Below are 23,086 nucleotides of genomic sequence, written 5' to 3' on the forward strand. Positions count from 1 at the left end.
CTTGGTTGTTGAAATATGCATATATATATATATATATATATATATATATATATATATAATTTTTTACGATCCTATTTTCCTTGACTTTAACCTTTGATCAAACTGCCCAAAAATCTAATCATTTCTATCATTCTAATATTCTCACTATATTTGATCCAGCTAGGCTTCTAGGTTGTTGAGATATATAAAAAAGGTGTTTTAGGATCATGTTTTCCTTGACTTTAACCTTTGACCAAACTACTTGAAAATCTAATCACATCTAAACATCTATCCAAGTAATGTTCCCACCAAGTTTGAAGGAAATCCATCCAACCATTTTTGAGTTATCTTGTCCACAAATACACGCTTTCACCATTTTGCTGATACGCAGGGTAATGACAGAAAACATGCTCAAACGTCTAAACAAACAAACAAACAAACAGGTTACTGGACAGAATTTGCTATAAAAGGGCTTCAACTGAGCAAAGAAGGTAGAATAAAATTCAAATCTGTCCACCTCCTCTTCAGTCTCAGAGTTGCTGAGCGAGAGTGTGTGTAAAAACGTTGAGGGGTTTTTCCAGTCTGCAGCACTCACAGATTAACGGTGTGTCTGGTTTTAATGAAGATGTTCTAGTTTTCCTGCAGCACTCGGCCATTCAAACTCTTCAAGGAGGAGGGGGGCACAGGAAATGACTTTAACCCACGGAGAGTTTAGTGCATGCACGTGTGTGTGTGTGTGTGTGTGTGTGTGTGTGTGTGTGTGTGTGTGTGTGTGTGTGTGTGTGTGTGTGTGTGTGTGTGTGTGTGTGTGTGTGCGTGTTTATATGTGTGGTTGCGCACAAAAGCTGTGGAAGAATTCTAGTGTATATGCATGGAAAAGGCATGCATTTTTCCAGATGTTTTCAACTTTATGCTGACAATTAACAGAATATTTTCTGGAGTTGTTTGCTTTTGTTTATAGAGAAACACATGAAATCAGTCAGTAACTGATGTGTTTTCCTGCACATTGTGACAGAGGTTTACAGTCATTGTCGAGTCTCTCTTCTCCTGCGTCTTTTACATTCCTTAGAAACTTACAAACCAGTAAGGAAACTGTATAAATCCTGGAGCTCCTGCGTCACATTCATCCTGCAGGAAGAAGGCCTGATGATACAGAAAAGGCACAAGAAGACTGAAATACAGTGTGACTGTTAGTTTGATACCAAGTGTAGGAATATTCACTCTGTGGTGTGACTGACAGTGGAGGGCACTGGCAAAAAGTTCCATGACATAAAGTAGCAAAGAATCTTGTCTCTTGTCAGTGATCCAGCTTTGGGTGATTTAATACAGCAGCTGTCATTGTATTCTTCAGCCAAAAAAAAAAAAAAAAAGAGTCTTCACTTGGCAAAGCAGTCTCAGGCAAAAAATAGCCAATATCTGCTTTTATTGTTTAAAAACACCAAAAAGTGTCCATTTGTACTCCTGGTCCTCAAGTTCTTTTTATTTATTTTTAAAATTGTATTACCTCCACTAATGAACAAATGTTTTCGCCCGTTTTTTTGTTTGTAAACAGACTGGAACCCACAATGAAATTGTTATTACAGATGATTCAGATCCTCATAGGCAAGAATTGATTAAATTTCCAAGGTCATAGGTCAAAGTCAGGAAAAATCTTGGAATATTGGGAAAAAAATCCCTATCCTTTAACACTGAATGTTGAATGAATTTTCAAAAAATTGTAACTCTGTCAAAAAAGATCAAATTTCTTTCATATTTGAAAGTGGAGTGCAGATTGGCACGCACTGACGCCTGACAAAGTTTGAGCTGGATCTGATCTTGATCGTGTATTTTTTGGACATTTAAATTTAATTTTGAAAAGCCCATTTGGTGTACATTTTGCATTATATCTCAATCAAAAGCGCCTCAATCATTCTCATTTTTTCGCTATGGATTTACCTACACCACCAAAACTGGATGGAGGTCAATCTTCTAGTTATCAATCAGAAACACCAAGTGCAAAAAGCAATGGCAAATTGTGCATAGCAGAGATAACCAATGTTCTGTGAAAATTATCTGAAAAAGAATTCAGAAACCGAAAAAGGTGGAAAAACCTGACACCACAAAAAAAAACCCTTTGATTCAAGTGAATGAATTAAATACATACTCCTAACATTTAATCATAATCTAATTTATCTTATATAAAGCCACTTCTAACAGGACTTTAACCTAGAAATTTTTTTTCTAAGGTAAAATTTTGTTGAAACTAGTGTTGGTGGAGGTTTGCGCTTTACGATCTTGGTGCTCTCGTTAAAAAAATTTTGTTTGTTTTATATTTATTTATTGCACCCTGCAGAAGCCAAATATGTTGCCCCCTTCCCTAAATAATCATGTATAAAATGTTACTGTTAGTTGAGAGAATATTATTAATCTTTCTCAGCACTATGCTGCACTTACAACAGAAAATGACATCTTAATAGTTAACAACATGGGCGGGACTGTAAGCTTGGTGACATAATAACTTTCTTTTGGGTCTTGCCTCAGCTGCTTGGCTGGTTTCCCAGTTGCACAAACTAAAGCAGCAAATTCAAAGGAAAAACATTTATTTTGACAAAACTCTCAAATATCTCAAAAACATTTTGGTACTCGCATGAGGTGACTTTTCAGGCAATTCAAAAAGCCTTATTTTGATAAAGTTGAATGGAAACACTTTTTTTTTCCTATTATAGGTCACATGACGTACAGAAAGTCAGTGACGCACAGCGCTCTCAGGCGCCATCGTCAGCCTGTTTCAAGCTGAAAACCTCCACATTTCAGGCTCTGCTGATCCAGGACGTCGTGAGAGAACAGAGAAGTTTTGCGACGTCTTGCACCGTGGGAAGTCCTTAAAGCGACAGTATCACCTCAAAATCTCTCATCAGCCGTTAAAATTTTCACTGAAAACCAGCTTAATTTTTCGAACCGTGTCCACTTCGATGTGCCTCACAGGTTTAGAAAAAATTTTGATCAAACAAAGCGCCAGTCTCTCAGCAACTTCTCAGACAAAGGAATTCCGACGAGGGGCTGGACGACTCCTCCCACAAGGAGTGCTCACAGGCGAATGACGTCACCGACAGGCGTGGAAAAACTCACGCATGCGCACGAGGGTTCAAGCATGTCTGACATAAAAACATATGAATGAAATCCATATAGTTTTTGAAAAAAATAAAAAGGACCTATACTTTATTGACAGCCCTCGTATTATTTTAATATTGGAGTTTATTTTGTTTAGTGCTTTCATTCCTGTGAAAATCCTATATACATAAATAGTTACTATAATTATTATTATGAATAACAAATGTATGATTTTTAGGTGTATAAGTCATACCTGAGTATAAGTATTATACTATATTATTATGTTAAATTCGTTAACCAGGTAACTGCACAGCATTACCTGATGAATGCATATTAGCTGACTATATGAAGAGCTCATACATAAATAAGCTCAACTCATTTTCCAGTCAGTTTAGCATGAAGAGCCATTGCATTTACTGCACTATGCGAGCAAACATAATTGCTATTCAGATATTAAGTTAGCAATTGCGTAAAGGGTTTGCATTTTTAGATCTAGTCTTACAACTGACTGAACAATATATTAATCACATTTCTGAATAGTTTATAATATGACAAGGCAAAATTTTATAAAAACTGAATGACAGGACTGTGCAAGACATGGCTAGTAAATGTCATAGATACCGCTAGGGCCAGTAGGCAACAAGGGGCCATAGGCAAAATATTGTTTGGGGGCCACTTTTATTTTTTCTGGGGCCGGGAGCTATAAATATTTGGAAATTTGCCAAGCATTGAGGGTTTTCTTGATTTAGTGGAGGGGATATAATTTAGAATTTTTAATTTATTTATTTATTTATTTTTGCTGTTTACGTTTCTTCCATCTTGCTAACGTATGTCTTTAAAAGTGCATGTTTTGTCTGAAAATCATCAGTTTTCATTTTTTTATTTTCTGCCATTTTAATCCCAATAAACAATTGGAACATCTCTCACCAGAGGGTATACCTCTGCCACAGGGGATGAGGAACCACCAGATGTGGGCTTCAGGCCCACATCTGGTGGTTCATTGCTCCCATTTGTACAGGCTTTCTTTTAATTAGTTTTATAGTTTTATTTTGTCACTGCTGTTTTAATTTCTATAGTTCTATTTTTATGTTATTACCATTGTAAAGCACTTTGTGATTTTATCTTGAACTGTGCTATAAAAATAAACTTTACTTACTTACTTATCTGACAGTATAACACACAGATCCTCTACCTTGCATTAACCCGAACCCGAGGATAGGAAAAGGGCCTTGTCAACAACCTTCTGTGTCTGTGTGAATGATGCTGTGTGTTTGTGTGTCCAGTACAAGTTGCTGCTCTGAAAACAACAACTCTACACAAAGTACCACAGTTTTTGTATGCCATTATTCCCACAGGATGAACCAGATTCACTTCTGCACCCAGATTGAACATTTTCTTTGCATGATCTTTTATATTTAGTAAATTATTTTAATGTCTTGGTTTCTATGTCTGGAAACAACATTAATCACTGCCACTAGGGAATCAGTATTTGGATTGCAAGCATTTAAGAAGCTGAGCGGAGAATGAGAGTATCTGGGTTTGCAATTGTCCTGGGTCAAAAATAAGGACCAGGCTTTCAATGACTTCCAGGACTCAGCCATCAGAAGTGTATCTGTGTGTACTGAAAGTGGGGAATGTGTAGAGATACAGTAAGTATTCACACCCTTTGCTCAATACTTTGTTGAGGCACTATTGGCAGCAATTACAGCCTCAGGTCTTCTTGATTATGATGTTAACCCCCCAAATCATGAATTATTCACAAACCATGAATTGCAAAATGTGAATACTGAAAAAATATCTTCCGAAACGTGAATGCAGGTCTCGCAAAATCTAAGTCACAAAACGTGAATTTCTTCATGATTTGGTGTATATGCTTGGCTGAGGAGCCAATGGTGCAATACCATCTGTGGGAGGATGACTACGTGCCACTCACTTTCATTGCACCACGGGCTTCGTGCCACCCCTCGACTCGCAAGCGTGTTAGACTCTTTCACGTTCCCTATTAGTGGGTTAACACTCCAACATTTGGTGAATTCTGCTTCATGATGACAAGAAGAGTCGACATGGAAGAATCAAAATGTGACGTCGCTATGAAAGCTTGGTCGCCACAAGCCAGTTATCCCTGTGGTAACTTTTCTGATGCCTCCCGCTTAAAACCAAACTAGCCAAAAGGATTGTGATGCCTGCTCTTACAATCTATATTCATACTGAAAATCAAGATCAAGTGAGCTTTTGCCCTTCTGCTCCACAGGTTTTGTCCTCCCTGACACCTGTGTTACTGTTTGACATGTGCACCGCCCCAATCAAACTCTGTGCTTGTAGTCTGACATGCACTGTCAACTCTGATACCTTATATGTAGACAGGTGTGTGCCTTTCCAAACCATGTCCAGTCAACTGAATTTACCCCAGGTGGACTCCATTTAAGCTGTATGCAACATCTCAAGGATGATCACTGTAAACAGGATGCACCTGAGCTCAATTTTGAGCTTCATGGCAAAGCTGTGAATACTTAGGTATATGTGATTTCTTAGTTTTTTAATTATTATTTTTAGTAAGTTTGCAAAATCTAAAAAACTAATCATATTGTCATTATGGGATATTGCATGTAGAATTTTGAGGGAAAAAAAAATGTCATCCATTTTGGAATAAGGCTGTAACATAACCAAATGTGGAAAAAGTGAAGCGCTGTGAATACTTTCTGGATGCACCGAAATTTATTGAAATCCAGTCGGCAATGACATTTAATGGCATTTGAGTTTGAGAGACGTGTGGCAAGAGATCGTAGTATGATAAGGTTTTTGGACAGATATTTAGCAATTCTGATGCCTTTGTAAGAGAAAGAAGGTTGAACTCTCAGAGTCCCAAGTCTTTCCTGTCTTGTCCTCGATACTATCAGTTGTCTACCTGCGTGGTTCCCATCCACGCCGGTTTCATGGAGCTGTGGATGTTTCAATGTGTGGCACCAGCGCATGCTGCAAGACCTTACCTGACTGTCATTGTGGCTTGATCTTCATTGGATATTAGCAATATCTAGATCCAAATGTGGTGAAGAGTTTTGAGAAAGATTATGGTTCATAATCAAAATGTAATGTTTTTTGTTTCTGGATGATAGAGTTGGCACAAGAATATAAAGTCCTTGGCAGAGGTACACACCAAAATATGCTCCTGCAGGAATAATTAAGATGTTTTTTTCATGTTTATATATGCATTTATATGTATACAGTTTTACAAGTGTCTTGAGTCAGTTGAACTATTCATATAAAATGGATTCTGCAGCACAACGTGAAGTCAAGACGAGCTTATAGCTACATTCCTGATGTCACTGCAGGCCCTGGACACTGTGCAGCTTAAGAAGGAATTTAAACAAATCGAGGAAGAAAGGATTCAAGTTTTGAACAACATAGAGGAGCTGGAGCAGAAGATCAAGGACCTGGACAACCAGATGGAGGAGTCCGTCCGAGAGGTACTGTGTACACATGAAAGCAGCCTATTCCTGAGCACCTCAGTGTTCAGATTGTATCTAGTACTGCTTGAATAACTTTGCAATGTTAAACGTGTCTTCAAGCTACATAGTGCAGTGGATAACTGAAAAAAAAAATCTTTCAAATGGTGATGCAACCACCAAATTTGGCACAAATACACAGGTGTGTCGTGTGCAGATGAGATGAGTTTGTATCAATTTCTGTCAGTGTGTGCATAATGTCTAGAGTTGCCTTGACAACATCAGACTGTCGGGGAGGGCAGAAGATAAAAGGGGCAGCCAAATGGTTCACCAAGGCCGTAGAAATTCTTCTGGAGGAAAACAGCGGGGCATTTTGACCTTTGGAGGCTGATAAGCCTGCCATGTTTAGGGTTAAGCAGAGAAACACATTTGCAGCTCCTCTAACCGACTAAATCCAATTTATGAATATTCCCTAGTCTCTGACATCTTCCTTTGCAAGGCGTACATTTGCTCCAAGATGTTATCCAACTCACATCTGAGTTCAAGGGTTAACGCACTCTGAGACTGTATCGCCTTGCCCAACTCATTAATCATGATGGACAGATGAGGGGTTATGGTTCTGGTAGCAGCTGTCTTGCCAATTCTCTGGTATGTCAGGGCAGCACATAAACCAATAAGTACCAGCCCTCCTACAATAAAACCAAATATAAATAAGTCTTTGACGCAACACGCCACTTCTTCCAGGCATCGAGAATACAGTCCACAGGGTAGGTTCCATCTGGGCAGGCAGGGTCCCCCAGCCCTGATTTCATTGTTGAATAAATGGTGTCATTAGTGTTCAGAGACCAGCTGATCAACTCCATGGTTAATCCAAATGTAGTTTTGAAGAATTCACAGTCTGATGAAATAGGGCTTTTGAAGGTTGGAGCAGAGACAGAGGAGAGAGGAGGAAATGCAACCACCCTTGCCGGAGTCCCAGGATCAACTGCTAGTTAGAGCTGATCTAACTTTTTAATCAAGTTCAAACAAATTAATTAATTTAGATGTTACCAACTGAAACAAATTTTTAATTTGGTTCTTTTTCAGTGTAGGACCTGTGTATACACTTTTTCGTCCCTCATATGTGCATGTGCATGAATGTGTGTGCGTGCACACGTGCACACACGCACACACACACACACACACACACACACACACACACACACACACATATGAAAACTAGTCAAGCACAAATAATTTGAGAACAAGTTACCATTAGTCACGCCCAGTTCTCAGACTCATTGCTGATACTTACTAACCTCATCTTTCTGTGTCTGGACAATGAAATATCCTTCCATTGTCCTTAAAAATGATTCATGAGAGCGATCCTTTCTTGCCCTGCAAGAGTGAGATCAGGCTTGTAATATGCTTGTAATAGGCTGTGAACTGGATAAAAAAAAAAAATTGTGATGAATTTTCTGTTGAATAAGTCAATGCTACAAATTATGATAAATTTACTGACATTGTTTGAATTAAGTGACAGGAAAGTTGTTTGTTTTTTGCTGCAGATGGAGGTAGAGTGTGCTCTGCTGGAGGGGGAAGAGGAATCAGAGACAGTAGAGCTGCAGAGGGAAAATGAGCTTCTCAACCAACTCAAGGAAAAGATTCCGAGTGCTGAGAAGACGAACCTCACAAAGACGTCAGGGGTACAACTGGAGGGGGGGGAAAAAAATTCCTCTTGCATATTTCCTCTGTTCTCACATTGCCTTAATTTGGAGTTGAGCAAAGGGTAGTGATCACCAATTACATTCTAGACTTTACAGTATGAGTCAGAGGTGAGGGTGAGGAACAACTCAGAGATGATGTCAGCTTCTTCTGAACTGGACTGTTTCATTTCCTCTAACACCAAACAAATAAATCAGCTTACCAAGTGGAAATGCAAAATCACACAAAGGTCATCACAAGCAGGACCTGCACAGCTGCCACCAAGGTCTGCTAACAAACATCTGCACAACCAAGACATCATAAATGTGCAACAGAAATCAGAGCCAGTGTCGTAGACCGAACGGTCCGCCCCTAAAAATTGGTCCACCCTGCCTCCACTGTGCATGCTTCATTTGTGACCACAGCAGCCCCCTTGAGATAGACTCTCTTCACCCATAGTGATCAAATGGATTAATAGGATTATTAACCATCAAGACAAAGTAAAACCTCTTAAATCATTCCAAAGTTACTTTTAAGCAGAAGCAAAGCCTTACTTGGGTGACACTTTGCAATGACTGACGCACAGTGAACGCATCAGCTAGTGCACCGCGGTGCTCTGATCGCTTCCTCCACCTTTTATGATGAAATAATGCTGAATTTATGTGGAAATGATTATTGTACAAAAGCTTCAGATATCTGTCGCCGAGATCGATGATGACTGAAGTGCAGTTTGTAGCAGAAACAAGGTGATAAATGGTGAACCGCAGCTGATGATGCATGCGCAGTGAAGGCAGGGCAGACAGATTTTTAGGGGGGGGACCGTTCGGTCTGCGACCGGGACATAAATCCCCCTGCAACAAAGTAAACAGAATGTTGGTTGATTGACTCAGCAGCGGCACTGCTCAGTGTCTCCTTCACAAGCCGAAGTAAAAATCTGCTGGATAGTTTATGTGAGCAGTGAGAAGCAAAACCAGACCTCCTCATATCACAGCATCAAGTTTCAAGTCAAGCACACACACACACACACACACACACACACACACACACACACACACACACACACACACACACACACACACACACACACACACACACACACACACACACACACACACACACACACACTCAAAAAAGTAAAAGAAACTCAACACTCACAGAAAAGCACTAATAAGTGATTCCATCATTACTTCATAAACCTCCTCTCATCTTAGCCATGCGTCTTTCACATCTATTGACCTTCTTCTGTGCACATAAAAATAACAACTTTTTTCTTTTATTCTTATGTTGCAATCCAGGTAACCCTGACCAAATGTTTACATGGGTCACAGAATTACAACCATGTGTATTTTAAAAGATTTTTAAAAATCTGATATCTGACCCTGATACGGTGAAAAATAAATGTGATAGCAAAAATACCTTTTAGCAAAAAAAGGTCAACATGAATTATGTTTATTTTTTTCTAAAACAACAAACTGTCAGTTAAAAGAGCAAAGTGGGTTACCCATTTAAAGGGGTAGTTTTACACAAAATCACTCTTTATTTACTTTTCGCAGTAAATATAGTTAAGGTTTCACATTAGACATCTTCAAACCCACATTTTTATATGTGCAAGTGGAGCCATTAAATGGCTTGTTTTATGTTTTCGTGACATATGTCATGGAACGCCAATTCTACACCCCTGCACACTGCTTGAGACACGCCTACACTGTCTGTGGAATGGAGATGGACTATTACAGCCATTATATTGGTCCTGCTCCTTCTCTGATTAGAGAATGGGTGTGGTCAGCGGTAGCTGCTTTTGATTTAAAGTGTCACCAATCAATCAATCAATCAATTTTTTTTTTATATAGCGCCAAATCACAACAAACAGTTGCCCCAAGGCGCTTTATATTGTAAGGCAAGGCCATACAATAATGATGTAAAACCCCAACGGTCAAAACGACCCCCTGTGAGCAAGCACTTGGCTACAGTGGGAAGGAAAAACTCCCTTTTAACAGGAAGAAACCTCCAGCAGAACCAGGCTCAGGGAGGGGCAGTCTTCTGCTGGGACTGGTTGGGGCTGAGGGAGAGAACCAGGAAAAAGACATGCTGTGGAGGGGAGCAGAGATCGATCACTAATGATTAAATGCAGAGTGGTGCATACAGAGCAAAAAGAGAAAGAAACAGTGCATCATGGGAACCCCCCAGCAGTCTACGTCTATAGCAGCATAACTAAGGGATGGTTCAGGGTCACCTGATCCAGCCCTAACTATAAGCTTTAGCAAAAAGGAAAGTTTTAAGCCTAATCTTAAAAGTAGAGAGGGTGTCTGTCTCCCTGATCTGAATTGGGAGCTGGTTCCACAGGAGAGGAGCCTGAAAGCTGAAGGCTCTGCCTCCCATTCTACTCTTACAAACCCTAGGAACTACAAGTAAGCCTGCAGTCTGAGAGCGAAGCGCTCTATTGGGGTGATATGGTACTACGAGGTCCCTAAGATAAGATGGGACCTGATTATTCAAAACCTTATAAGTAAGAAGAAGAATTTTAAATTCTATTCTAGAATTAACAGGAAGCCAATGAAGAGAGGCCAATATGGGTGAGATATGCTCTCTCCTTCTAGTCCCCGTCAGCACTCTAGCTGCAGCATTTTGAATTAACTGAAGGCTTTTTAGGGAACTTTTAGGACAACCTGATAATAATGAATTACAATAGTCCAGCCTAGAGGAAATAAATGCATGAATTAGTTTTTCAGCATCACTCTGAGACAAGACCTTTCTGATTTTAGAGATATTGCGTAAATGCAAAAAAGCAGTCCTACATATTTGTTTAATATGCGCTTTGAATGACATATCCTGATCAAAAATGACTCCAAGATTTCTCACAGTATTACTAGAGGTCAGGGTAATGCCATCCAGAGTAAGGATCTGGTTAGACACCATGTTTCTAAGATTTGTGGGGCCAAGAACAATAACTTCAGTTTTATCTGAGTTTAAAAGCAGGAAATTAGAGGTCATCCATGTCTTTATGTCTGTAAGACAATCCTGCAGTTTAGCTAATTGGTGTGTGTCCTCTGGCTTCATGGATAGATAAAGCTGGGTATCATCTGCGTAACAATGAAAATTTAAGCAATACCGTCTAATAATACTGCCTAAGGGAAGCATATATAAAGTGAATAAAATTGGTCCTAGCACAGAACCTTGTGGAACTCCATAATTAACTTTAGTCTGTGAAGAAGATTCCCCATTTACATGAACAAATTGTAATCTATTAGACAAATATGATTCAAACCACCGCAGCGCAGTGCCTTTAATACCTATGGCATGCTCTAATCTCTGTAATAAAATTTTATGGTCAACAGTATCAAAAGCAGCACTGAGGTCTAACAGAACAAGCACAGAGATGAGTCCACTGTCCGAGGCCATAAGAAGATCATTTGTAACCTTCACTAATGCTGTTTCTGTACTATGATGAATTCTAAAACCTGACTGAAACTCTTCAAATAGACCATTCCTCTGCAGATGATCAGTTAGCTGTTTTACAACTACCCTTTCAAGAATTTTGGAGAGAAAAGGAAGGTTGGAGATTGGCCTATAATTAGCTAAGATAGCTGGGTCAAGTGATGGCTTTTTAAGTAATGGTTTAATTACTGCCACCTTAAAAGCCTGTGGTACATAGCCAACTAACAAAGATAGATTGATCATATTTAAGATCGAAGCATTAAATAATGGTAGGGCTTCCTTGAGCAGCCTGGTAGGAATGGGGTCTAATAAACATGTTGATGGTTTGGATGAAGTAACTAATGAAAATAACTCAGACAGAACAATCGGAGAGAAAGAGTCTAACCAAATACCGGCATCACTGAAAGCAGCCAAAGATAACGATACGTCTTTGGGATGGTTATGAGTAATTTTTTCTCTAATAGTTAAAATTTTGTTAGCAAAGAAAGTCATGAACTCATTACTAGTTAAAGATAATGGAATACTCAGCTCAATAGAGCTCTGACTCTTTGTCAGCCTGGCTACAGTGCTGAAAAGAAACCTGGGGTTGTTCTTATTTTCTTCAATTAGTGATGAGTAGAAAGATGTCCTAGCTTTACGGAGGGCTTTTTTATAGAGCAACAGACTCTTTTTCCAGGCTAAGTGAAGATCTTCTAAATTAGTGAGACGCCATTTCCTCTCCAACTTACGGGTTATCTGCTTTAAGCTACGAGTTTGAGAGTTATACCATGGAGTCAGACACTTCTGATTTAAAGCTCTCTTTTTCAGAGGAGCTACAGCATCCAAAGTTGTCTTCAATGAGGATGTAAAACTATTGACGAGATACTCTATCTCCCTTACAGAGTTTAGGTAGCTACTCTGCACTGTGTTGTTATATGGCATTAGAGAACATAAAGAAGGAATCATATCCTTAAACCTAGTTACAGCGCTTTCTGAAAGACTTCTAGTGTAATGAAACTTATTCCCTACTGCTGGGTAGTCCATCAGAGTAAATGTAAATGTTATTAAAAAATGATCAGACAGAAGGGAGTTTTCAGGGAATACTGTTAAGTCTTCTATTTCCATACCATAAGTCAGAACAAGATCTAAGATATGATTAAAGTGGTGGGTGGACTCATTTACTTTTTGAGCAAAGCCAATAGAGTCTAATAATAGATTAAATGCAGTGTTGAGGCTGTCATTCTCAGCATCTGTGTGGATGTTAAAATCGCCCACTATAATTATCTTATCTGAGCTAAGCACTAAGTCAGACAAAAGTAGAACCACCAAAAACTGGTTGTTTCATCATCTTAGTTAACGTGACTGTTTTGTGATAATTTGTGACTTACAGTATATTAGCTTGCTGAAAAGGTGGATAATATGGACCCGTTTGACTGAAGGGTCGTGGTATTGATTCTCATCTACTACTGTGTGTGTGTGTGTGTGTGTGTGTGTGTGTGTGTGTGTGTGTGTGTGTGTGTGTGTGTGTGTGTGTGTGTGTGTGTGTGTGTGTGTGTGTGTGTGTGTGTGTGTGTGAGTGAGTGAGTGAGTGATAGAGACCAAAACAACGCTCCGCACAGGTATTGCACGGAAGCTCCTATCATCAGATTTTTAACTGGAATAAAAGTATGGCTAATGCATAAATATAAACTACATATAAACTTTAAACTTTATTTTTAAGGCTCCAAAAATTTTACAGCGATTCACCCACAAACATCTGCAGTTGATCTTCATAATTCTGTGATAATTCTATCAATTCTATACTCTGCTCCACAGTCTCATCAACTCATTTACTTTAAGCTTTTCACGTGTTTGCATGTTTCTGTGTCTGCTTCCCAGGAAGTTGAGGTGCAGGTGAAATGTTTGGAAGAACTGGATTTCCAGAGGTTGGAGAGAGAGGTCAATCAGAGTGAGGAAAAGGAGAATCAGGTGTTGCTCAGAGAAATCGCTGAGTATCAACGTGCTACAGTCACACGCAAGGTAGAGCGCGTAACATTTTGTGAGGGTGCATGTAGCACGTCTCATCTAACACTGCTGGGCTGCAGAGAAACAGTTAACAGGGTACACGTGACGTGGTAGATTTTGGAACAACTGTCAATGCAACAAAACATCATTGTAGTAATAGCATTTTGTACAGACTGTCAATACATTCAGATTGCACAGGATCTGCAAACAAAATTATAAGATCATGTAGAGAATTGAAAAGATAACAAACAAAACTAGAAGGGCTCGCTGAGAGAGAACACCTGCACCTCACATGTCTGACGCAAATTCAGTCAACTTTATTCATCATGATCCATCTATAATACATGCGGCTTTGTGTGGCCTTAACATTTAATAATTTCTGTCCAGAATGGAACTATTTTATACTTCATTAACACACAACCCTTCCACCATGTTTAATACCTTTGATGACCTTGAGATCAAAGTTCATGGGAACAGAAAAACAATATATGACTTCAGATTAGTGTGACATAGCAACCACACTTAACCACTGAGGCAAAGTGTTGCTCTTGTCCTGTGACCAGTGTTGTCAAAGTAACTTGAAAAAGTTACTTTTTTGGTTACTTTTTGTGTTGCTTTATACAGTTACTTCATACAGTTACTTTATTAGCAGCTTTATGCAATTACTTTATTAGAAGCTGCCGAAAACTTGCAACAAATAAGTAATGTAACTAATAAGGTAACTAGTAATCTAACTTGGTTACTCTTAAGATTGAGCAATCAGCAAAGTAACTAATCAGCAAAGTAACTAATAATTATTTTTCTGAGTACTAAATCTTAAAAATAACCAAGTTAGATTATGAGTTACTTTATTAATTACATTCAGCAGCTGCCAACAAGTTGTCCACAGCTGCTAATGAAGTAACTGTATAAAGTAAATAATGAAGTAACTTTTCAAAGTTACTTTGGCAACACTGCCTATGACCATGACTTTTATCCAGGTTCTGTCAAAATTGCATCAGGTTTTACTTTGTTAATGCTCAATGATTTCACCAAGTTTGGACCAAATCAGGTCAAAACTCATTGAGTTATTTTTTTCATATACAGAGAGAAAGCTGAATGGACACACAGGACTAAAAACAAGATCCTCACATGTGCTGCTGGGTGTAAAATTTCCAAACCTAGAATGGTGCTTTTTAATGGCATGTCATATTTCTATACTGGTATCATTACATTTTATTGACTCTGTGGCTAAAACAGCTTTTGTGGAAGCTATAATATTTGCTGCTGTACATCTGAACACTTGTGAATTTTTAAAGTCCATATGCAGCCGCAGGCATAACTACATGCAAAACAACACTACTGTTGATGTACATATAAAAGAAGCAATATGATATGATATGATAAAAAAATAAAATAAAATAATAATAGCAATGATTCTGATATGCTGAAGACAAACACAAAACATGGAATAAAATTTAAAAAGCAGTGCAGAAGACCAAATAAAGTCTACAAATTATTTCAGTTTTTATGGTGCATCTTTTATATTGCTTTGTTGTTCTTTGTAGATTGCAGTTTGTAACATGGTTTGTTGTAATTAATCTTATTCTTTATAAAAAGGTTCAAATTTGTGCATAACACCAGCACTGGCATTAATAACAATAAACATATAATCCAAGTTTGTTTGTTTGTTTTTCACGAGATACTGGCTCAGAAAAATTTTATGTCAAATGTAGTGATGCAGCTGTTGTAAAATAAATACATCAGTGGCAGAAGAATGAAATTTCCTTGCCAAATTCACTCAGCTGCTGCTTCAAAGTAAAACTCCTCCATTTCGATGTGATTTCACATCTTTCCTACGTGCAGATTTTGTGGAAAATGTGTCCTGTATGTGACAAGTGTTTTTGTTTCTCACAGGATCGAATCATGACGCTGAAGAAACAATCCACACAGATTACCTTACAGGCTCAGCAAGACCGAGAAAACTTCCAGAAAGAGAAAAACAATTTACTGATCATGCTTGAGAAGGTACACAAATATTTTCAAATTGATATCCTACATATTTCATGTTATTTATGAGGTGAACTTTATATCTGCAGGAGAAAGAGAAGCTGATGTCTTTGGACAGAAAATATGCAGAGTTATCTGAGGGACAAACATTCATAAACAACCCCATAGTGAACAAAGAGGTAGAGCAGGAGGTGTTTATATCTTCTGTTAGCCATCATTACCTCTGAAAATAATCTATTATTATTATTATTATTATTACTGGCCTCTGTGTGACAAATGTTCTTGTAATTTGTGTGATCACTGCAGCATTTGCACTCCCTGAAGGACAGAAGGCGAAGCAACAAAGACAGCCCTTCCCACCCCAGTGACAGCCTACCTCTTAAAAGGAGAGAGCAGCTTCCTGTCTCCTACGGCCGGACGTTCGGACGCACGCTGTCCCCTAAGGTGCTTTAAATCTCATGAGCTTGTTCAAAATCCTAGCTTCTTTTTTTGTGATTGTGATTGGCCAATTCAATGGAGTGACCAATCTTTCAAAAAACTCAAAGCAAAATTCAAGATAGACTTTGTTTCAAATCTCAGCAAAATCTTCCAGTAAATAAGGATGTGGCATTCATTAAGGTTTTTTATCCTTTATTTAAAAATTTTTCATTCGTATATACAGTCCAGTCCAAAAGTATTTGGCCACTTGGTATTTCACACATTTTAATTTGTTTATGCCATTTCAAATACAAAAACTACAAAAAACTACAAAAAAATAAAAAGCGTCTAAAATGATTGTCCTTAAACTCAAAGCAAATCTCCACAAGTTGATATTAATTAATTAAAAATACAAAAGGCAAGATGATGGATTGCATAAGTAATGGCAACTTTGGTATAATACCTGTAAATAATCAATTTTATTGCCAGTTTTCTTCAGACAAGTCAGGGGATGGATACATGAACATTTCCAAGTCACTGAATATGTCCTGGACTTCATTTACATCAATTATGAAGAAATACATTCGGTATGGTACTCTACGGTAAATCTGTATGGAGTAGACAGTTCTCATAAACTGAGTGACTGTGCAAGAAGAAGAGTGAGGAAAGCCACCAAGACACCCAGACAACCCAGAAAAAGTTACAGGGTTCTATGGCTGTGACTGGAGAAATTGTGCACAGTGCAAGCTTTGCATTTTGTATCAACAATTATACAGCTTCACGATGAAGTGGTATAGAGCAGGATTTTCTTAAAAAGAAGATCTGAAAGTTCAACTACAATTTGAAGGTACATTTGAGATGCAAGCCTAGATTTTATGTTTTTGTGAAAGAAAGTCCTCCTCTATACCTTCCTGTGGTATGTTGATTTGGCACAAGTATTACACCGGATGCCCTTCCTGAGGCAACTCCATATCACGTGGAGAATGGGCAGGGGTGGCCTTGAATCAGGAATCCTCTAGCCTGGAAACAAGCTCATGTAACTGCTTGGCCTCCACCTTGCACTGGCTTCTCTATACTGTATTTATCATTTTTCCACATCACATAGTGAACATTTAGTTGATAAGGTTTATTGTAAGTTGGGGGAAAGCTGTTACAATTTGTTAGGAGGAGCTGAGTGTTGCTTGTTATGGTGGAGCATCTTATAGAGAATTAAGATGATGGCACATCATTATTTAGCACTGTGTAAAAGTTTTCAGTCTAAGAGAATTCAATGTATCTGTGTAGGCTCCCAGTTGTCCAGGTGGTTTCCATAGTAGAGAAGCTTGAATCTTCGACTTCCAGTCAAAGATTCAAGCTTCTCTACTAAAGAATTCAATGTACTTGGTATGGTGATGTTCATGGAGTGACTGGGGATTAAGGACCTTGGTCAAAGGTCCCTTAGTGATGGCATAGCAAGGAAGATAGATGCCATAATTTCACCTTCTCCACATTAGGTCCAGCAGCATGTGCTAATGCCACACATTGCCACATCCATCACACCACAGAACAGCCCAAAGTGCCCAATAGCAACCAGCCAGGGCGACAACAGGTAGACAATTTCCACCTGCTGCAGCCAGGTAAAAAGTGGGCATCCCCTTAGCTTTTTCCAGATGCTGAGGTCCTTCACACCTGAGGAACCTTTACGCTGGATTGTGTCCAGAGAAATGCACCACATGCAGAGGTGGAAAATCTCAGCTTCAGAAAGGTTGATACAGAAGACAGAAGGATGAGCTGAAAGAAAAATATGAATAATGATAAACAGGAGTGGAGACTCAAACTCTCAAATACAGACCTGCACTTCATTACTGAAACAAAACCAGTCAAGTCCTTCTGCTTACACCAGTGATTAAAATATCTGGCTCATGTCTGCAGGATGGATAACAGAGACATAAAGAAACAGATAGTTTTTGACAAACGTCCCCTGAGTTGGATGAGGTTGGAGAGACAGTTGGGGTTAGATGTTCCACAGATAATGATGATGGATAGGACCAACCTCTGTGTCTACTGGATACAATAGATGGACCCTAAGGAGTCAGTATCTCCAGAAAAGGGAACACGATGATGATGATGATTTAGAAAGTAACAGTCATAACACATACTTGTTCCATCCACCCACGAAACCAGGTTATTGCAATTAGTTCAACTCATCACGCAGACAGATGAGCTGATTAGTGAAATTGCCTGTTTTAGGCGACACATGGGTTTCCCACCTCTGGCTACATGGCTAAAATGTCATCGCTGCAGTTCCTTCATGATGTAAGTGATACACCTCACTTGAACATACCTGTTCATTTGAAACAAAGCCAATCCAGTTGTACCCGGGGATCCTCCAAAAAGACCTAGTGCCAAAGACAAGTCATCAAGTCTTACAATGGCAGAGAAAGACAGGAAAGACCAGGACCTTGTTCTCCTGCAAAGGTGTCATCATTGCCAAATACTGCTGTCCAGGGACCTCATGACTCCGTAAGATCTTTCCAGGAGACTCTATTCACTTTTTAGGTGGAAGTACAATGTCAGTGACAGAGCTGTATCACAAACCTGCTCATTAAATAACAGCTCATAATGAGACAATATGTCATGTGCATTACACGGGCTTACCTCTGACTTCCTTATACACTGCTCCTTGCAAACTGGACCGCTCTACTGCACCCTGCTGGCAGCCCCTTGTGTTGTTTTAGGAATCTCCCAACAACACTCTGAACACTCTGATCTGACTGTATGTCCATTTGTTGTTCCTCTTGAAAAACATCCTCACTTCTGGATGTTTTTGAGGATGGAAATGGACCAGCCATTATTTTAACTGTGGAAACACCTCAGATGTTTTGCAGTTTATCTGCAACATCAATCCTGACCCCTGTGGGGAAAAAGTAAAACCATGCAAATTCTGAAAGGACAGAGATATTAAGGCAAACATCTACAGTCACAACAGTTTTGTTATTTTGTTGTATTATTTTCTAGTACTACTACTACTACTGTTTTTGGGTTTTTGGGCATAATAGTACGGTGGCCAGGTTACACCACAACAGTTCCAAACCAGCAACACCAGTGTTTGCATTGAAAAAAATCTGCCAAATTTAAAAAACAAGCTCTTCCAAATGCAAATAGAACCAACAGCACATGTAACATTACATCTGATAAAGAGTCTGCATCTGCTGTAAATTTACACAATACGCCCAAACCCCAGATGCTTTGGCAAGCTCCACAACACAAGTACTCACAACACAAAAACACTTTCACGCCTGGGTTACTTTAAACTAGCTTCTAATTTTCAACCCAATCCAAATAAAATATTAAAATGTAGTGAGCTTAGAAGTATAATTCATTTGTAAAGACAATGTTGCAATGCACTGAAGAGTAAAGACCTGCAGGCAGAAACGTTCTTGTGTTGTTAAGACTTTTGTTGTGTTGCAGAGCTTTGCGACACATCTGGGTTTTGGGTGTGTTGTGTGAAATTGCAGCAGGCACGTTATCTAATCAAATTGTTGCATGTGCTGGTGTCACCAACCAAACAGTCCCCCTTAAAAATTGGTCCGCCCTGCCTTCACTGTGCATGCATGATTTCTGATTATCAGCAATGATTCACTGATTATCACCTCGTTTCTGCTTCAAACTTCACTTCAGTCATCATCTATCTCAGCGACAGATTTCTGAAGCTTTTGTACAACAATCCTTTCCATATAAATTCAGCATTATTTCATAATAAAAGACAGGGGAGCGATCGGAGCGCAACACCAGCACATCTGAATCTGATGTGCTGCTACGCATGTGTCATTTCGGAGCGTCAGCAGTGATTCACCAATTATCGCCTCATTTCTGCTTAAAACTGACTTCAGAATGATTTATGAGGTTTTACTTTGTCATCTGATGGATAATAATCACATTATTCCCTTTGATCGCTTTGGGTGTAGAGAGTCAGACTCAGACAGTCAGACTCAGACACACTGCTGTGGCGCCCTGATCGGTCCCCGGCCTTTTATCATGAAATAATGCTGAATTTATGTGGAAATGATTGTTGTACAAAAGCTTCAGATATCTGTCGCTGAGATAGATGATGACTGGAGTGACGTTTGAAGCAGAAATGAGGTGATAATCGGTGAATTCCTGCTGACGCTCCGAAATGATGCATGGACAGTGTAGGCGCAGTGAAGGCGGGGGGGTATTTAAGGGGGAACATTTTTAGGGGGGGACCGTTTGGTCTGCGACACCAGAAGTCATATTTGTTGGTGTTTTCCTTGTTTGCAAACATTTTTTTTTACAAGTTTTTTTTCTTTTTGCAACTACCTCTTGTTGAACTAATGCAGGTATTTTTTTTTTTTTTTTATCTGTAAGTGATTTCTGCATTTGTTATCATTGTCTCAGTTTGGAAGTGTGGTCTCTGTCAGCCACTTTATATAGAGATCTGTTATGCATGGAATAATGACACAACAGTATTAATATAATGTATGCAGGTGTAACACTGATTTTGAAATCATAATGCAACAATATTTTGATGTTTAAAAAAATCCAAAATAAGGCAGCTTACTCTGTTCAGAACCTCTGTTCAGATCATGCATCACCCATTCAGCTCATGGTATACTTTGTGAATGACAGAGGTTTAGAATTCTTGACATGATCAGTATGTGTACTGCTGCTTGCTTTCAGGGTCACCTCCCTTTGGCTCAAAGCTCTAGTTGTGGCAACGTCATCCCACAAGGCTTCAGCTTCCCCCTACGGGAGCTGAACACCCGCCGCCTTCCCAAAAGTGAGTCACACACCAAACTGTCGCATCTTATTGGCATCAGATTTGTGTATAAACCTCAGGCTGTGCAGAGAAAAGTGTATCTGAAAGCTGTGGTGGTAACAACATGCATCAATGTGCAAGTAGATTATATTTGTTATGTGAAAGTATTTCTAGAGAACGTTACATGAAGAACAGAGCATCACAGATATCAAACATGTCTAATAGCAGCACTACTAGTAATAATAATAATAGTTTATCTATAAACACTAGTGCAGTGCCTGTAGGAAGTTTGTATTCCTATAGAAAATTGGGAGCTTAAGTAGATTTGTCATGGGCGGTCGTATGAGGCTGTGTTTGAAGATGGGATGTACAAAGAGATGTACTTACACTTACATAGTTTTAACAGACAGACAGAGGGATTCTCCGTATTTCTTTTCATCCCTCTTGATATGTGTGGCAATGTCATCACAAACTTCAGTGTGCGTGTTGCAGCTGTAATCCAAAGAAGATGAGCATGGATTGAACATGTCATCAATTATTGAACTGTGCGGAAAACAAGAGACAAAGTGGGAAACCTTTGGTATCAAATGTTAATTCGATACTTCTGTTACAAGTCTGTAAATAAAATTTTCGAATAAGTTGTCATTTCGAAACTTGTGTACGATGTAATGATCAGTAATGATCAACAGTAATGATCTTTAAAAGTGTTCTGAAGGCTCTATCTGGTTAGATTTCTTTTTGAGGTAAAGTAATGGCTATGTATGGTGGAATATTGTAATAAATATAAATTTGTTTAGGTGATCTACATACAGTTTTAGACATAAGGTCAAGTGAGAGGGGGAAGTGTCGGCTTTTTAAATACTTGAAAGACACTGGACTCATCGAGTGGATTTAGTACTGCTATAATGGACTGATGCAGAAGGTAGCAGCAATGCAACAATAAGGATGCTGGCTGCCATTAAACACCACAGAAGAAGAGAGGTACGCTTGGCATTTTGACGACGGAGTGCATTTCTGGATTTACAAAATGTAAAAAAAAAAAAAAAAAAAAAAAAATTAAATAAAAGCACTTAATTTACTCATATTTGAGTCTGGGTAAATCATGGGACTCATTGTGCAGCTATGGCTAAGATAGGGTGGCCAGAGGTCCTCCTTTTTGCCACAAATTGAGATGGTTTCTGGCGTTGTTATTGACAGTCCAGCTTCAGTTTTGAAATGAGTGTTTGAAACATGCATTTTTACATGAATTTCAAAACTGATGCTGGACTGTCAATAATAACACCAGAAACCATCTCAATTTGTGGCAAAAAGGAGGACATCTGGCCACCCTAGGCTAAGATAACAATAGCCAATTAAACTGGTGCAATAAACACCATAGAAGAAGAAAGGGTGTGCTTGATTTTATTCATGTGGATGTTTGCAGAAGCAATTTCCCGAGCGTGTCAACAGTGTAATGAAAATAAAGGTTTTGAAAATTAATCCCAAATTTTTTTCAAAATAACAGATGCATATCATCGTGCCATGCGCAAGCCATATCCTAAAGCTGAGACTGACCTGACAGTCAGAGAGATATGCGAGCCACACACACACACACACACACACACACACACACACACACACACACACACACACACACACACACACACAGATGTTTCTTCCTTTATAGATAGATTGATTGCATTGACAAAATTTGAAGGTAGAGAGCACTTTTCTGTACGTATCCATGTAAAAATACTAATATTTATATGGCAGTGACTTAAAAGTATGTTATTGATATTTACTGACCGATTTATGACTTGCCGACTTGCATTCATGCTTGAGTATATTTACTTAGTGAGATAAGCTCATCCTTACTGTTGTCAGCAGGCAATAGTCATGTGCACATGAATGATGACAGACAGAGAAGGAGTGATTTTTGCAGTAGGATGGTCTCCGAGCCCAATGTGTTCCTGGATTCCTTCACCTACCCAGACAACAGTCAGGCATCGGACACGGTCAGCGTGGACAGCTCTGACAGCTTGGAGACCAGTTACTCCGCCTGTTCCCCAGACAACATCTCCAGGTTTGAGAAGGAAGCTCACTTTAAGGCCCCGATCTAACTTTTTATCTGATGACATTTTGCTTCACCTTTGCTGTCTGCATCTATTGCCCAAGAAATCTGTGTTTCCTAACTATGTTTTCCATTGTTGCATCAGTGCCAGTGCGTCTAATATGGCAAAGATTGAGGAAATGGAACGTCTACTTCGAGAGGCCCAGGTTGAAAAGCAGAGACTTCTTGAGCACAGGGTAATGCTGTGAACTGAGCCAT

At 39.1% G+C, this 23,086-nt stretch overlaps 1 protein-coding gene across 1 annotated transcript in view; it reads left to right on the forward strand.

Annotated features, from left to right (window-relative positions):
• phldb2a (pleckstrin homology-like domain, family B, member 2a) overlaps positions 1–23,086 on the forward strand; it is a 67,166-nt gene that overhangs the window by 33,961 nt on the left and 10,119 nt on the right. Inside the window, exons 5-13 of the mRNA XM_034178473.1 lie at positions 6,399–6,533; positions 8,060–8,197; positions 13,488–13,628; positions 15,510–15,620; positions 15,692–15,781; positions 15,909–16,046; positions 20,700–20,799; positions 22,642–22,840; positions 22,974–23,064. Coding sequence (XP_034034364.1) covers positions 6,399–6,533; positions 8,060–8,197; positions 13,488–13,628; positions 15,510–15,620; positions 15,692–15,781; positions 15,909–16,046; positions 20,700–20,799; positions 22,642–22,840; positions 22,974–23,064 — 1,143 coding nt within the window. The remainder of the gene's footprint in view (positions 1–6,398; positions 6,534–8,059; positions 8,198–13,487; positions 13,629–15,509; positions 15,621–15,691; positions 15,782–15,908; positions 16,047–20,699; positions 20,800–22,641; positions 22,841–22,973; positions 23,065–23,086) is intronic.

Source organism: Thalassophryne amazonica, chromosome 9 (genome assembly GCF_902500255.1).
Source record: "Thalassophryne amazonica chromosome 9, fThaAma1.1, whole genome shotgun sequence".
In the NCBI taxonomy this organism is placed as follows: Eukaryota; Metazoa; Chordata; class Actinopteri; order Batrachoidiformes; family Batrachoididae; genus Thalassophryne; species Thalassophryne amazonica.